Below are 15,178 nucleotides of genomic sequence, written 5' to 3' on the forward strand. Positions count from 1 at the left end.
GACCGATACCTTCATCAATTTCTTTCTATAAACCGCAAGTACCTTCACTCCCCACCGTCCAAAACAAAAACACAAATCAGCTACTCATAATCGAATTGAAAGCGAAACACCATCCACACGGGTTTTCTCAAACCCCCCCCGTATTTACACCCTCTCCAATGGGAAAACCAATAAATCAGAAATCTGAACGCCAAAGTCATGAATTTCGATTCAGTCTTCCCTTTATTGCTCACCAAACCTATCACGCGTTAAGAATATTTCTGTGCAGAAATAAAATTCGCGAACTTACCCCTGTAGTGTAGTTTTTGCATATTTCATTCTCCAATTCGACCGCAAGCTGACAAGACTAGAATGGAGCCAGTGGACGGATATTGTTGGCCGCTTTCAGTACTTCGATCATTGGACCGACGAGCAACGACAGGAATGCTTCAAGCGCGCCAAATTGCGACAGTTTGAACCCGATGAGACGATTTTCGTCGAAGGCCGTTCGCCGGTCAACTTTGTCCATCTGGTGCTCAGCGGGAACTGCATGGTCCTTCAGTGTTTAAAAATGAACAATGTGAGTGGATGAATAGTTTTGGATCGAACATAATGTGACTTTCTTCTTTCGAACTAAGTATATTTCTAAAAGCGGGATACCCAAATACCGGCTGGCAGATGCACTTCCGATAGAAGATGAGATAACGCAGTTGCACCGGCGGCGAAGTTCTCGAATGGTGCAGCTTGAACAGACCACTTTGCTGTCAGATGGGTAACCTGAAACTATCGGTCGTAATCTTCATCCTCTGATTCGGGAAAAGTTTTACAGGCAACTGAAGTTTCCCAGGACGATGCTCACTGCCAATGTTATCGATTCACCGCAGGAGAAGGCACCTTCAAAGCTGCCCTCCCAGCCGGTGAACTGCGAGCATCACTTTGTGGACGTTGCCAGCTATGAATGTGGTTCGGTTTTCGGTGTCGGTGAACACATGGACGATCGAACGGTGGTTGCCCGTGGACGAGTTCAGTGTCTTCTGATTCCTCGCTACTGGCTACTGCAGAGGTCGCAAAACGCCAACAACGTTTGGGGTCGTATTAGAGTTTTTCTTGAGCAGCAGCAACCTTCGAGGGAACAACTGTTCAAGTGGTTCCTCAATGAACTCCGCTGGCAAAAATATCGTCGAGAGCTGCGAACGAATTTCGCTTCGGTGCATGTTGTAACCAATGAAACCCGAATCCACGATGCACCCTTACTGTGTAGAATAGAGCAAGCCGATGTGTTCAGATAGGTAGGGACGAAATCGTGACATTTACAGTTTAAAGCAATCAGCGTCTAGGTAATCAAAATATTATCGTCGGTAGAAAATGGAATTAAAATTTTCAAATCGTAAAAATAAATATTGTCAATAATACTACTGTTCGAAAATATCCAAACACAAAAAACCCGAATCTGGTTGGTTATAGTTAGTTCTTAGTTCTTTCGGATATAACAGTAGAAATATGACCCTTAATTCTTAAAAAAAAGTTTCATTTATTTCCGATAAATTAGTACACTTTGTGACCCTCGGTTGCAAACAAGGGTTCAATCTTATCCGACTAACTATTCGCACTGGGAGTTATTAGTGGCGCTTGGGACGGGGAAAAACCATGCGTAACGTTACGGGGTATGCTTTGTTGTTTTGTTACTTCCGCCTTCTCAAACTGACCGCTGCTTATGTCTAGTGAAGAAAATAATTTACTATATCTTTGTCCTACACGAAAGTTACTCGTAAAACAAAAAGAATGAATATCTCTTTGCATCGCCGCTTGCTGAGTCGATGAGGAGGTTTGTTGCAGTAGTAAAAAAAATACAGAATGTAGGCATGTGTATGTGTGTGTGTGCTGTGAATACTCGCTAACTCACACTCAATAAATATGGCAGACTAGGTTACTAGCGGCTCTTTCATCCTAAACCATTCACTCCGAAACAGACATTCCTGGTTACACACACATTCTATCTCTTGACGTACGCAACCGTGTTCGGAGGTTAGAAAGAAATAAGATGAATAAGAACTTGGCGAGCGGAAGATGGATGTTCACTTTTTCCTGAACAGCAACTGTTGCTGCTGTTCAGGGCTGAGCTTAGCGAACATCTGCTGGCTGGATGACTGCGGGATGCCATGGTTCAGAGCTAACACCTTGGTGATAATGTTGAAATCTTCCGCCGAGCGAGACGTAATACCGGATTGAACCAGCAAGTTTTGCAGTTGGTTGTCGTTACGTAGAGGCGTGAAGCCTCCGTTCTGCGGGAAGATTGGGATTGGCTGGGAAGCACGGAATGCGACGTTGGTTTGTGGTTCGGGTAGGGCTTGTGTTTGTGGTAAGTTCAGGCCAAAGTTGCCAGTACCGGTTTCGTGACGGAAGACACGATTTCTCTGAACAAGAGGAAGCTGCTGGTCCAGAGGTAACTGGGATGGAATCACCGGTGGAGCTGGGAAGGGATTTACTGTGAACGGTTGGAAAGATTTCAGGGGGAGAAGCTGTTGTTTGGATAGTTGTGGCGGGGATGGTGGAATAATGGGAAACTGGGACTGAGCGGGCGGACTGATCGATTTGACCTGTTCGAAGAATGAGTTTCGAAGCACAAACGGTTGGAATTCTACGGGTTCCTTGAACGGAAGCTGCTGTTCCACCGAAATTGGGGTCGCTTTGCCGGGTAGCGAGACACTTGGGATGAATTGAACTGCGGGAGTATTGCGCGGGAGCTCTTGAACGAATTGTGGTGGCTGCTGGAGTTGTTGAGACTGCTGAATGATTGGTTGTGGCTGTTGTACGGGATGTGATTTGAAGAGCTGTTGGTGCTGTTGCTGTTGCTGTTGTTGCACCTTGAACTGCTGTTGCTGTAGCTGTTGTTGCTGCTGACGGAAGAAACGCTGTTCTTCTTCGAATTTCTGCAACCTTAGTTGGGTTTCCTCCTCCAGACGGAACCGTTGCTGTTGAAGCTGCTGCTGTTGCTGTAGGATCAGTTGCTGTTCCTGAATGATCTTCGATCGGAGCAATTGTTCTTGGATACGCTGTTGGGTTTGGAGAGTGATTAACTGTTGTTCTAGAAGGCGATTTTTTTCTTCGAGTGCTCGTGTGTTGAGCTGCGCCACGGTATTAATCACAGTCGTCGGCTGAGTTTGAGTGACAACTGGAGGAGACTGAACAACGGGTATTGTGGAGAGTGGTGTAGGCGTTTTGAACTCAGCTGTGTTCTTTTTCGGTGGCGATTGTATCAGTGGAATAACATTTCGTGGGATGCCTTGCTGGTCCTGCTGAACGGTGAATGCAGCAACCAGCGGGGCTTGGTAAATTTTGACATCTTCGCTTTTCACCTTCTCTATATTTTCTCCATCGGCGTTATGAGTCGGAGCTTCCGTGGTAGTCGTGCTTGGGGTAGTGACACCTTCCGTAGATGTTGCCTGAGTCGTGGCCGTGGTGTCCGGTTCAGGAGTGATAATTGCAATATTTTTATCTCCGGCTGGTTTCTTTTCATCTTTACTCTCTTCAAGATTGTTGTTAGACCCGGAAGCTACACTGCGTGTCACTTGATTGGAATCTACGAAGTTTTCTCGCTCCTTGACAGGGTCGGGAACACTGCCCTGCAGGAAGTCCTGTTTCGGTGGAACTAGAGTAGTTCTTGGCTTACTAATGATTATAGTTTTGATAATTTCATTATCACCCTTGTCCCCATCGGTCTCCGCTGCGTAGCTGTGATATCTAATCTTTGTATTCCGTTCGGGGCTCACGCTCTCCTCTAGGATCTCATCGAGAATTGTGGTGGCAAAATTCTCTTCAGTTGTATTCGAGTCATTCTGTTGTTCACTCTCCTCTTCTTCCTGGCGCTCTTTCAAATGTCGTAGTGCGCGAAGTAATGCCTTTCGTAGCACAGGATCTATTCGTATCCGCTTCAGGTCTGAGTCATTGCTGTGCGAGTCGTCGCTGAAGCTGCTATCGACGGAATCCGAGTTCGCCGATGCGAAGACCAGCAGCAGAACAGTTATGCAAAGAATTTTAATCTGGAAAGAAGAAGAAATAAAGGAAATATTACATATTGTCGACACCGAAAATAAATAAAACTGTCTTAAAGTGAGTTTATAGCTGAGCCAACTAGGTTATTTAGGAAAATAACAACATCAACAATAACAATTATATTGTGATACATGGTTTAATTTAAAATGCATTTTGCAATAAAACTGATGATAAAATAATAGAAATTACTAATGTTAGTGTTACAACTGGGCTTCAAATGGTGAGTTGACAACTTGAAAAGAGTGTCAAACTTAGCTCGGTCCTCACAAATACCTATCTCACGCCTCCACGAGTCATATGATACAATAGACTACCAGTTGGAACATGGACACAACTGGTTGACGTTGCGCGGGGTCATCCGACAATAGCTAAGTGAGAAGGTGCGACGCGATCGTTGACTCGGTAACCATATCTCGGCGGTAGAGGAAATACTTAGCCAACCTGAGCGTCTGTTCACCAATATGGTGCGGCAAAACAGCGTCTGATCTCCATGTTAGGAGCGGCTGATCAATGTCCTGGTGTCAGCGTGGAACTCTAAACAGAGCTGACACGATGATCGTCCGGCGAGACAGGAGGTTGGGGAAGGCCCAACAAGCCGCCCCGCAAAACACCAAACGTTGCAAATACCGAAGAAGTTAATACGGATAGGAACAATCGCCACAGACCTAGGCGACGAAATAAGGACTACGATTGAAAACTCGGTACATGGAACTGCAGATCGGCTTTCACGGCTGCGACAGGATCATATATGATGAACTCAATCCACGCAACTTCGAAATCGTATTGCAGGAACTTTACTGGTCGGGACAGAAGGTATGGAAAAGTGGATATCGAGATTTTATCAGAGCTGTGGCACCACCAACGAGCTTGGGACGGGCTTTATAGTGCTGGGTAGGATGCGCCAACGCGTGATCGGGTGGCAGCCGATCAGTGCGTGGATGTGTAAGTTGAGAATTAAGGGCCGATTCTTCAACTACAGCATCATCAACGTGCACTGCCCACACGAAGGAAGAGACGACGATGAGAAAGAAGCGTTCTATGCGCAACTGGAGCAGGTATATGATAGCTGTCCGCAACGGGACGTTAAGAATGTCATCGGTGGTATGAACGCTCAGATAGGACGGGAGGCAATTTACAGTCCGGTGATCGGGCCGAATAGCCTGCACGCCGCATCGAATGATAACGGCCAACGATGTGTGAACTTTGCAGCCTCCCGCGGTATGGTAGTCAGAAGTACCTTCTTTCCCCGCAAAGGCATCCACAAAGCCACCTGGAGATCACCTGACTTACAAGTGGAGAACCAAATCGACCACGTTCTAATCGGTGGTGAATTTTTCTCAGACGTAATAAACGTCGCACACCTACCGCAGTGCGAATATTGATTCGGACCATTACCTTGTTGCAGTATGCATGCCCTCCAAACTTTCAACGGTGCGAAAACGCGTCAAAGTCACCAACCGCGACCAAACATCGGGCAACTACGGGACGCCGAAGTTGCACGGGAGTACGCGCAGCAGCTGGAAGCAGCATTACCAACGGAAGAGCAGCTTGGCGCAGCTACTCTTAAAGATGGCTGGAGGGACATTCGATCAGCCATAGGTAGTACTGCTGTAGCGGCACTTGGTACTATGGCTCCGAACAGGAGAAACGACTAGTTTGACGACGAGTGCAAACAGTTAGTGGAAGAGAAGAATGCAGCACGAGCGAGAATGCTGCAACACCAAACGAGGGCGAACGTGGAGCGCTATCGACGCGCACGGAACAGGCAAAACTCGGTCTTACGGAAGAAGAAGCGCCAGGAGAAAGATCGAGATCGCGAGGCGATGGAGGAACTATACCGTGCGAATGACACACAAAAGCTCTACGAGAAGCTGAACAGTTCCCGCAAAGGCTATGTGCCACAAGCCGACATGTACAGGGACCTGGACGGCAACCTTCTCACGAACAAATGTGAGGTGATTGAAAGGTGGAAGCAGTACTACGATGAGCACCTTAATGGCGATGTAGCAGAGGACGACGACGAAGTGGTAGTAGATCTCAGTGTACGCACAGATGACGACAGAATTCCAACCCCTGACCTCCAGGAGGTCAGAGAGGGGTTCGGCCTGATGAAAAATCAATAAAGCAGCTGGAGATGACCAACTCCCAAGCGAGCAGTTAAAACACGGTGGTGAATCACTGGCTAAGGCTAAGGCTGGGTTATTGCTAAGATTTGGGAGGGGAGGTAGTACCGGAGGAGTGGATGGAGGGCAAAGTCTGTCCCATCTACAAAAAAGGCGACAGGTTGGATTACTGCAATTATCGTGCAATGTTGCTGAACGCCTACAAGGTTCGAGTTTCGGGGACACTCTCGAGTCCCTTCGAATCTCGTAAAGGGGTTACGGTAAGGTGATGCATTATCGTGCTTGCTATTCAACATCGCTTTGGAAGGTGTGATACGTAGAGCTGGTATCGACACGAGTGGCACGATAGAAAGTCTATTCAGCTCTTTGGCTTCGCCGATGACATTGATATTGTAGCACGAACCCTTTAGAAGATGACGGAGACGTACATTAGACTGAAGGCTGAAGCTGGACGAATTGGACTGGCCATAAACGCGTCGAAAACTAAGTACAGGTTCCAGAGAAGACAGTATAAACCTCTCGCCACGAATTTATATTGGCGGAGATAAAATCGAGGTGATAGACGAGTTCGGGTACCTGGGCTCACTGGTGACTGCTAACAACGACACCAGCAGAGAAATTCGTTGACACCTTAAAGGCAGGGAATCGTTCTTACTTAGGACTCCGGAGGACGCTCCGCTCGAAAAAAGTCCGCTGCCGCACGAAGTTCACCATCTACAAAACTTGTTTGTTTGTCGACTGTAGCGGTTAATTTTGTAGATTTATCAGCCTAATCAGTCCGTGTATAGAAGCAAAAACGATTTTTTTTCTTAATCGGACAGTTTCGGTGACTTTATTTCACCTTTTTCAAGGAGTCTAAAAATATACAATACGTGTAGTTTTCCTTTCTCTGTTACTGTTTTGTGTTTTTTTTTTGTATATGTTTGTACTGACAGAAAAGATTATCGTTTTATTGTTAAGTGTCTTGGTGTCCAACATGGGTTGTCTGGTGTGTATTGCAAATGGCGTCTTAATTTGGCTATGTGTAAAAAAGATTTTCTTAAATTGAAATTCGACTGTTTTTTAACAAAGTGTACTCACTGCATATGTCTTTATTTTTGTGTGCACTATACTGTATAACAGTTATCACTTTTTTCTAGCACTACTTTTTCTAGTACTACAAAACTTCGAACGGTATTTGATTATTCAGAGCAATAGGTTTTGTGTCATTTTCTGTAGTCTACTATTTCTTGACAGTTTGTTGTGAGTGTGTTGGTGAGCTACGCTAAAACTTTAGGTTGTGGTTGCATATTGGTTGTCGTGTTTATCGGTTTTGTTTTGATTGATATAATACCAGCATATACAGTGCTGAGTCCCTCAGCGTCTGTGCGTTTGTTGATACTATTTTCTGTGTTAGCAATATAGCATACTTCTATAAACGGTAGAGTGTGTGGTTTATCGTTTCTGTCTATAATTTTTGTTTGGTGAAAATCGAATCTGTGATTTTGTGTGATGCTGTGGTACATTAGTGCTGTTTTTTCCTTAAGTTAACTAATAAGTGGATCTGTTGCGTTGTAACTTTGCTGTAGTAGTTTGTCCCAAGTGTTGTAGTACGTTCGATGTCCGCAGATTCTTGATTTAAGCATGTTTGTTGTCATTCCGACGTAGCAGGCGTCGCAGTTCTTGCATGGTATCTTGTATATGACGTCGTTTATGGTGCTCCTGGGGGACGGGGTCTTTAACTTTTGTGAGTGATTGTCCAACTGTTTTTATGTTGCGGTGTGCTAGTCGTATGTTTTTATATAGCATCTACAAAACACTTATCAGACCGGTAGTCCTCTACGGCCACGAAACCTGGACCATGCTCGTAGAGGACCCACGCGTCCTCAGGGTTTTCGAACGGAATGTGCTGCGTACCATCTGTGGTGGAGTGCAGATGGAAGATGGATCATGGCGGAGGTGGATGAACCACGAGTTGCATCAGGTGCTGGGAGAACCACTCATCGTTCAAACGGCGAAAATCGGGAGACTTCGGTGGGCTGCGCATGTCGTTAAGATGTCGGACGACAACCCGGTGAAAATTGATTGATGTTCTTGATAACGACCCAACTGGAACGAGGCGACGGGGCGCGCAGCGAGCAAGGTGGCTCGATCAAGTGGAAGACGGCCTGCGGGGCCTCCGCGGACGAAAGACCGGCGAGCTGGACCGAATTGAATGAAGACGACTTCTTGGATCAGCAAGGAACACTTTGGCCTGGAGCTCACTGGTAAGGTAAGGTAAGTAGTAATGCATGGCAAACATCGCATAAATACTATTTTCATCATAAAAGTTTTTTGATATTTATAACCAGCGTATAACCAACATTCGCAGCATCTTGTGCGATGTAACTATCACGTATAAATGCACGCCTACAATGCGATGACTGTTTGCATTATAAGCGAAAATAATTGTCTGAAAGGGCTTCAAAATAGAAATCTTTGTAGGAAAATCCTGTTTTGTTCACTTTCTCATCAATAGTGGTAAAGTTTGGCTCACACCTTCTTCTTTGGCTAATTTTTTGATCGACTCATGGCGCCCAATTTATGCACAGTGGAACACTGCTGCTCTATCCAGCAACTCCTATCCCAACCTCCACGTGGTGCTGACCGGGATACGAGTAACCAACCCCCGGTGGAAACTTTGGTCGTATGCTGACTGGGAAGGGGGAACGTACGCGGCTGTTTCCCCATGTTAAGGGCGGCGTACAACGGCGTCTGATCCGGAGCGGGCGGCTGAATCATGCAACGCGGTGTCTTGCCAGCTATATCAAAGACGGCAGCCCCGTCGCGAGACTAGGTATCACAGCCCTAGTGAGGCAGCATACCGAATAATAAATACTACGAACAATCCAGATATAAATACGGAACGGAATAATCGGCATAGACCCAGGTGAACGAAAAAGGACAACGATTATTTGAAACTCGTTACTTGCAATGTGAGGACTCTACTCGAACCGGCACGAGAAAGTATCCTGGCTAGAGAGCTGCGAATATGGAGGTTGCAGCTATCCAAGAGGTGCGGTGGTCGAAATCGGGAGAACGCGAATTCCGGGCAGTAGATCCTATTGCGGACACTTTATTCAAGTACCAGACCTATTATAGCGACGGCGTGGAAGCAGAAAGAGAAGTCGGTTTCGTGCTAATTGGAAAACAGATGAAGCGTGTCATCAGATGGAGGCTGATCAGTGACCGTATATGCGTGTTGAGAATTAAGGGCAAATTCTTCAACTACAGCCTAATAAATGTGTACGCACCGACCAACGAGAAACCCGATGACGAAAAGGAAGAGTTCTATGAGCTCCTGGAAAAGACATACAATAAGTGCCCAGGACACGATATAAAGATTGTCATCGGCGAAGCAAATGCACAGGTCGGGCAGGAAGACTTCTTCTGCCCCGTAACTGGTAGGGAAAGCTTCCACTGTACTACGAACATACGTAACATACGTTAGCACACCTGGATGCACCCGAATGGAGAACTCTGCTATCAAATTGACCACGTTCTGATTGATGGACGGCACTTTTCAGACGTTACAGACGTGAGGTCGTTCAGAGCACCGAGCGTTGACTTGGATCACTATCTCGTACTAGCCAAAATCCGCGCCCGGCTGTCCAACGTGTTGAAATCCAAGGCAACGAGGAGGATGCAGTTGAACATCCAGCGGCTATCAACTGAAGGAGTGGCTGCAGAGTACTCGCAGAAGGTTGATGAACGGATTGAGGAAAGAGTTGAAGGGAACCTGAATGAACAGTGGAGGCACATCCACAGTTCGATCAGCACTACAGCGCGAGAAGTGTTGGGTACAACTGCGGCAGCTGAGTGGTTTGACGCTGAGTACCAGCGAGTGACGGAGGAGAAGAACCGCGCCAGGGGTCACATGTTGGCCACGGCTGTGACTCGTCAGAGCGTGGGTAGATATCGAGATGCTAGAGCCGCTGAAAAGAGACACCATCGCCGGAAGAAACGACAGCATTGGGAGCGTATTCTTGCGGAGGCGGAAGGTTGCTTTTCCGGGCACGATGCGAGGAGCTTCTACAAAAAGGTCAATGGAATCAGGAATCGAAACGTGTCAGCCCCTGTCATGTGCAACGATAGGGAGGGGAACCTGATAACCGATAAAACAGAGCTGGCCAGGCGTTGGAAGAAACACTTCAGTATGCTGTTGAACGGTGAGGGAAACAGTGGAGTCGAAAGGAGCAGAATGACTATTGGGAATGATGGTCAAACTGTGGCTTCACCATCCATGGACGAGGTGAAGAAAGCAGTGAAAGAGCCTAGAAACTGCAAGGCAGCCGGGAAGGACGGCATTCCAGCCGAACTCTTCAAAGTCGGGAGCGAACAGCTGTATCGTGCCATCCATCGGATCATGCTGAGAGTGTGGTCCGATGGCGAATTGCCCTCGGACTGGTTGGAGGGTCGCATATGCCCGATATACAAAAAAGGTCATCGCCTGGACTGTAGCAATTATCGGGGCATAACTCTTCTCAATACGGTGTAAAAAATTCTCTCTCGCATCCTGTTCCACATACTGAGGCCGTTGCAGAAGACCTTTGTTGGCGAATACCAATGCGGTTTTCGAGGTGGACGCTCCACGACGGACCAAATGTTTACCTTCCGACAAATCCTCGATAAATTTCGAGAATTCAACTTGCAGACGCACCATCTGTTCATAGACTTCAGGGCAGCGTACGATTTAGTTAAGACAAATGAGTTATGGCGAATTATGCTCGAACATGGCTTCCCAACAAAGCTGATTAGGCTTATACGTGCTGCCCTTGAAGGTTCTACATCAAGCGTCAGGATAGCCGGTGAGATATCGAACTCTTTCGTGACGTTAGATGGTTTGAAGCAGGGTGACGGGCTGTCGAACTTATTGTTCAACATCGCATTGGAAGGTGCTATACGGAGAGCTGGTGTGCAGAGAAGTGGTACCATCATCACGAAGTCGCACATGCTTCTCGGTTTTGCAGACGATTTCGACATCATTGGTATCAACCGTAGAGCTGTGGAAGAGGGCTTAGGACCTCTCAGGAGGGAAGCTGCGAGATTAGGGTTTGTCATGAACTCTGCCAAAACGAAATACATGGTGGCTGGCAGAGTGCGTGGTAGTCCTTCGGAGGTTGGTGCTGCGGTGGTGCTAGATGGGGAAACATTTGAAGTAGTCGACGAATTTATTTACCTGGGAACATTAGTGACATGTGACAACGATGTTAGCCGTGAGATAAAGAGGCGGATAGCAGCCGCAAACAGGGCGTTTTATGGATTACGTAACCAGCTAACGTCCCGCAGTCTGCAAATCCGTACTAAACTTGCACTCTATAAAACACCGATTCTTCCGGTGGCTCTCTACGGCCATGAATCATGGACGCTGAAAGAGGCTGATCGGCGAGCTCTTGGTGTTTTTGTGTGTAGGCCTTTGCGTTCAATCCTTGGCGGCAAACTAGAAAATGGTGTTTGGCATACAGGCATACAAATCGGCGGATATAGTCAAGCGGATAAAACACGGCAGGCTTCAGTGGGCTGGGCATGTAGCGAGAATGCCGGATGAGCGTCAAGTGAAGGCTATATTTAGCAGGAATCCCGATAGAGGTCGTCGACTTCGGGGTAGACCCCGCACTCGTTGGATGTGTGATGTCGACGAGGATGCACGCGAAATAAGTGTTAGGGGCGATTGGAGGATAGCAGCCCAAGATCGAGGGACATGGCGACGTATTCTGGATCCGGCACTGGATCGATAATCGGTCTGTTGCCTTAAAAGTAAGTAAAGTAAGTAAGTAAGGAACACCGCTGCTGATTACTGCTAATAAATCACAAGCAATGTTTGTGTATTGCCATCTAAAAACCATTCAAATATTACATAACGCGAAACTTGGCAATTTTCAATACCCACCCACCTGCACGTAACGCAATTTTACATGTTTGCCACACGCAGTATAACGCTTCGCTGAATACCCCCCACCACTAAGCGGGGTGTATTATATGAATGATCCCCTATCAAAGATGTCGTTGCTTGGCTATGAGTGTTAAAGCGGTTCATCATCATATTGAAATGTTAAAAGTTGATAGCAAAGAACCTGAACCAAATTTTATTGATTGCATTTGAGTCCTAGAAATTCCTTAACTTATCGGAAGTCAATTACTAGTGACTCCGTTTGGTGTATTGCATTTTAAATTTTCATTGTAAGAGATAACCTACTTTTGCAACCTTGAACCACCCTAATGAGCACTTCAACCACACGGTTTTCGCCCTAATTTCGTGCTGTTGTCAAAATCAACACCACGGGCTCATGGACGAATGGTAGTAAGACACAATGGAGATATATAGGAAAAGCATGTTTTTTTTATTTTTTTTTAATAAAAATAGAATAGGTTTAGTGGCATTAAGTAGGTACTAGAAAGTTAGAAGAAGAACGAATAGTAAGCATTTGATAGCTGTTTCTTTCGGTCAATGAAAAAAATATTTGGAGAAATTTTGATTTTCCCGCGCAAAGCGTTCGGAAAAAATGGCAACATCTGTTTTATTTCAATGTAAACAACCGGGCGCTTCGGAGTTTGGCTGAATACTACAAGTTTTTGCCTTTCTCCTATTTTAAATGGCGGTTAAACGGTAATGTATTAAAAATTATGTATTTATATATGATTGTCACCGCTCTCGCGAGATAATCCTGTAATATTATTTCGTGCGCATCCAAGAATACAGACGTCATAGCTAACGTTGTTCAAACTCTTTCCTTTTGTACCATTCCGATGGATTGAGGCATGTTCCAACCGCCGATCGATTAGTCAACTCGAAGCGATTCGGGTAGCTCTACAAGTGTTTGACACAGGCCTTTACCGAACAATAGCACCCTTGCAACTTTTTTAACTGTCTGGGATGCTTTTGTCTTCCATGGTCAAATTTCAACTTTTAAACCGCGCAACACACTTTCTGCGTAGTGCGTGTTTGCTCAGCTAAAACATATAATCATAAAAAATTAAGATTATATTAAATAGGTAAAAACGAATTCTAGGTAATATTTGCTCCACTATCGACGAAATTTATTGCCTAAAACAACCCAATGTTACAGTACGTTTGTTTTTGCTTTTTAAAAAAATATTATAGCTAAGCATTATTCATGAGTTTAAAGACTACAAAATAGGTTGTCGCAAACGTGTTTGTTCGAGTAGAGCAACCTTCATGATCATAAAGGGCAACCACATTAGTGCTTTGCACTATATCACTGCTAGCGATTACCCGATGGCGTAAAGTACAGCTGCTTGGTAAATGTCGTGTAGAAGCTGGAAATTTGCTTCTTCTTGTCATGAATGCCGTCGGCATTGGAGATCCTCTTCGAGACGGCATTGTTTGTCTCGATCAAAATATCAATAATGGAGGAAGACTTCAAATCACAGCTTTCGATAACGTTGCACAGCTCCTGGATGAGCCAGCTGCCCTTCTCATTGCGGAAGGATTTGTGACCTGTGGGAATCAAAAGATGGATCATTCTGTTGTTGCTTTGTTTTGCTTTGAAAGTAACATTTCACTCTCATTAAACCTACCATGATGGGAGCTCATCACAATTAGGAAATCGGCAAAATCGGGATAGGTAAATATTTCCGACTGTGAATCAACCCGATCCTGGACACTGTCGGTCACAAGCAACTTTCTTCGCAGCTGCACACCTCTATCCAGTTTGCCACCCCGACAGGCCTGAATGATGAATATTTTTGGTTTTCCTGCCATGGAGTTCAGCGCAGAGGGCGTAAAATGGTCGAGAAACTTGTACAGGTGGTAGCTGCCATCATGTGCCATCAATAAGTCGTCTTCTTCACCGTGTGTTAGAATTACCACCATTAAGCAATCCGATTCGATTAAATCCTTATCATTCTCGACTAAAATACTAAAGAAAGTAAACAAATAACACGTAAACCTATTTAACGGTACGTACGTTTTTCTGCAACGCGTTCGATATTACTAGCACTGTAATCTTCATACACAATGATATCTTCTTGCCGGAAACCTAACCTAGGTAATGTGCTATAAAGTCTTTCGACATCACGTTTGGTACCATCTCTCTCCTCGTACTTTTCATGATCTATGAATTCCACTTGGTTGAAAATCAGAACCTTCCCACGTTGAGATCCATTCAGAGAGTATTGCTTCGAGTTTAGATTCAAAGGCGTATCGAGATAGCTGGACCCTTTTCGTACTGGGATTGGTCGAGGGATAGACTCCGACTCCGACACACTACCGGAAGAACTTTCGGCGAATCCGGCCGCATCCGAAATGTCTTTTACGTGGTGATCATCAAAATCCATTTTGAGTACGTTCACCACTATCGGATTGTTGAAAAAACTAACGACTTAGCCGGCACTTGGAAATGAAAGTGGGGATCTTCAGCACTTCAACACTGCTTGAGCGGAATTCGTATACTAAACTGGGAAGTCAATTCTGCGAATATCTGATATCTTATCGAACTCGCTTATCTATCTACACGGTAGTGGTACGAAACTACCAATCGGGTGGTTCAACTCCCGATACAGCGCCCCAACGTAGACGCGTCAGATGCATTTTTGATGCTCTGACTAACTAGAAGGTATGTTTTATACTCGTCGTAAAAGTTTCTTGGGAATTTCGTTAAAAATACTACAATGATAAGGCAGACAATGAGAAGAATTATAACGTTCAAAATTCAACAACTCTAGATACGTTTATTTCCTGGAAATCAAACAGCTCTCTGCTAAAACCAAAACAGAATATTACAACAGTATTGGCAGACACGCCGGTTTTCCTGTACGTGATTGATATAACCTACACAGATTTATCCTTATCGCAATTCAATTATTGATAAGCATTATCATGGTTCGATACACTGTTACTGTCTGCTGTTCAGGTTCAAGAGCGCTCTGCGACCCTTTACAGCTCAGTGTGAATCACAGATATTCAGCACAAGAAAACGGAGAAGTGACACGTAATCGTTGTGTAATCGGTTTAGAATAACATGAACATTCAACCTGTCTTTGTC

The 15,178-nt window shown here is 45.4% G+C and overlaps 3 protein-coding genes across 3 annotated transcripts in view; 1 reads left to right on the plus strand and 2 right to left on the minus strand.

Annotated features, from left to right (window-relative positions):
- The first annotated feature begins 238 nt into the window (after positions 1-238).
- LOC129725574 (uncharacterized) lies at positions 239-1,336 on the plus strand. Its single transcript, XM_055681579.1, has 3 exons — positions 239-559; positions 618-751; positions 809-1,336. Exons 1-3 carry the CDS (start codon positions 530-532, stop codon positions 1,266-1,268), a joined length of 624 nt encoding a protein of 207 aa, XP_055537554.1. The 5' UTR covers positions 239-529; the 3' UTR covers positions 1,269-1,336.
- A 172-nt stretch (positions 1,337-1,508) lies between these two features.
- LOC129725502 (transcription factor SPT20 homolog) overlaps positions 1,509-15,178 on the minus strand; it is an 87,869-nt gene continuing 74,199 nt past the window's right edge. Inside the window, exon 2 of the mRNA XM_055681439.1 lies at positions 1,509-4,019. Within this exon, the coding sequence (XP_055537414.1) occupies positions 2,055-4,019 (1,965 nt within the window). The 3' untranslated portion in view covers positions 1,509-2,054. The remainder of the gene's footprint in view (positions 4,020-15,178) is intronic.
- Positions 12,685-14,760, minus strand: LOC129725557 (caspase-7-like). The gene is made up of 3 exons (XM_055681543.1): positions 14,102-14,760; positions 13,713-14,045; positions 12,685-13,632 (listed from the first exon to the last, which is right to left on the minus strand). The coding sequence occupies exons 1-3, from the start codon at positions 14,469-14,471 to the stop codon at positions 13,397-13,399; spliced, it is 939 nt and encodes a 312-aa protein (XP_055537518.1). The 5' UTR covers positions 14,472-14,760; the 3' UTR covers positions 12,685-13,396.

Source organism: Wyeomyia smithii, chromosome 1, assembly GCF_029784165.1.
Source record: "Wyeomyia smithii strain HCP4-BCI-WySm-NY-G18 chromosome 1, ASM2978416v1, whole genome shotgun sequence".
In the NCBI taxonomy this organism is placed as follows: domain Eukaryota; kingdom Metazoa; phylum Arthropoda; class Insecta; order Diptera; family Culicidae; genus Wyeomyia; species Wyeomyia smithii.

Coding starts and splice junctions, on each gene's coding strand:
- LOC129725574 (XM_055681579.1), top strand. CDS start 530: ATGGTCCTTCAGTGTTTAAAAATGAACAAT. Junction 560..617: donor AGTGTTTAAAAATGAACAAT/GTGAGTGGATGA, acceptor TTTCGAACTAAG/TATATTTCTAAAAGCGGGAT. Junction 752..808: donor ACCACTTTGCTGTCAGATGG/GTAACCTGAAAC, acceptor AAAGTTTTACAG/GCAACTGAAGTTTCCCAGGA.
- LOC129725557 (XM_055681543.1), bottom strand. CDS start 14,471: ATGGATTTTGATGATCACCACGTAAAAGACATTTCGGATGCGGCCGGA. Junction 14,046..14,101: donor CGAACGCGTTGCAGAAAAAC/GTACGTACCGTT, acceptor TTAGTATTTTAG/TCGAGAATGATAAGGATTTA. Junction 13,633..13,712: donor TGTGATGAGCTCCCATCATG/GTAGGTTTAATG, acceptor TGATTCCCACAG/GTCACAAATCCTTCCGCAAT.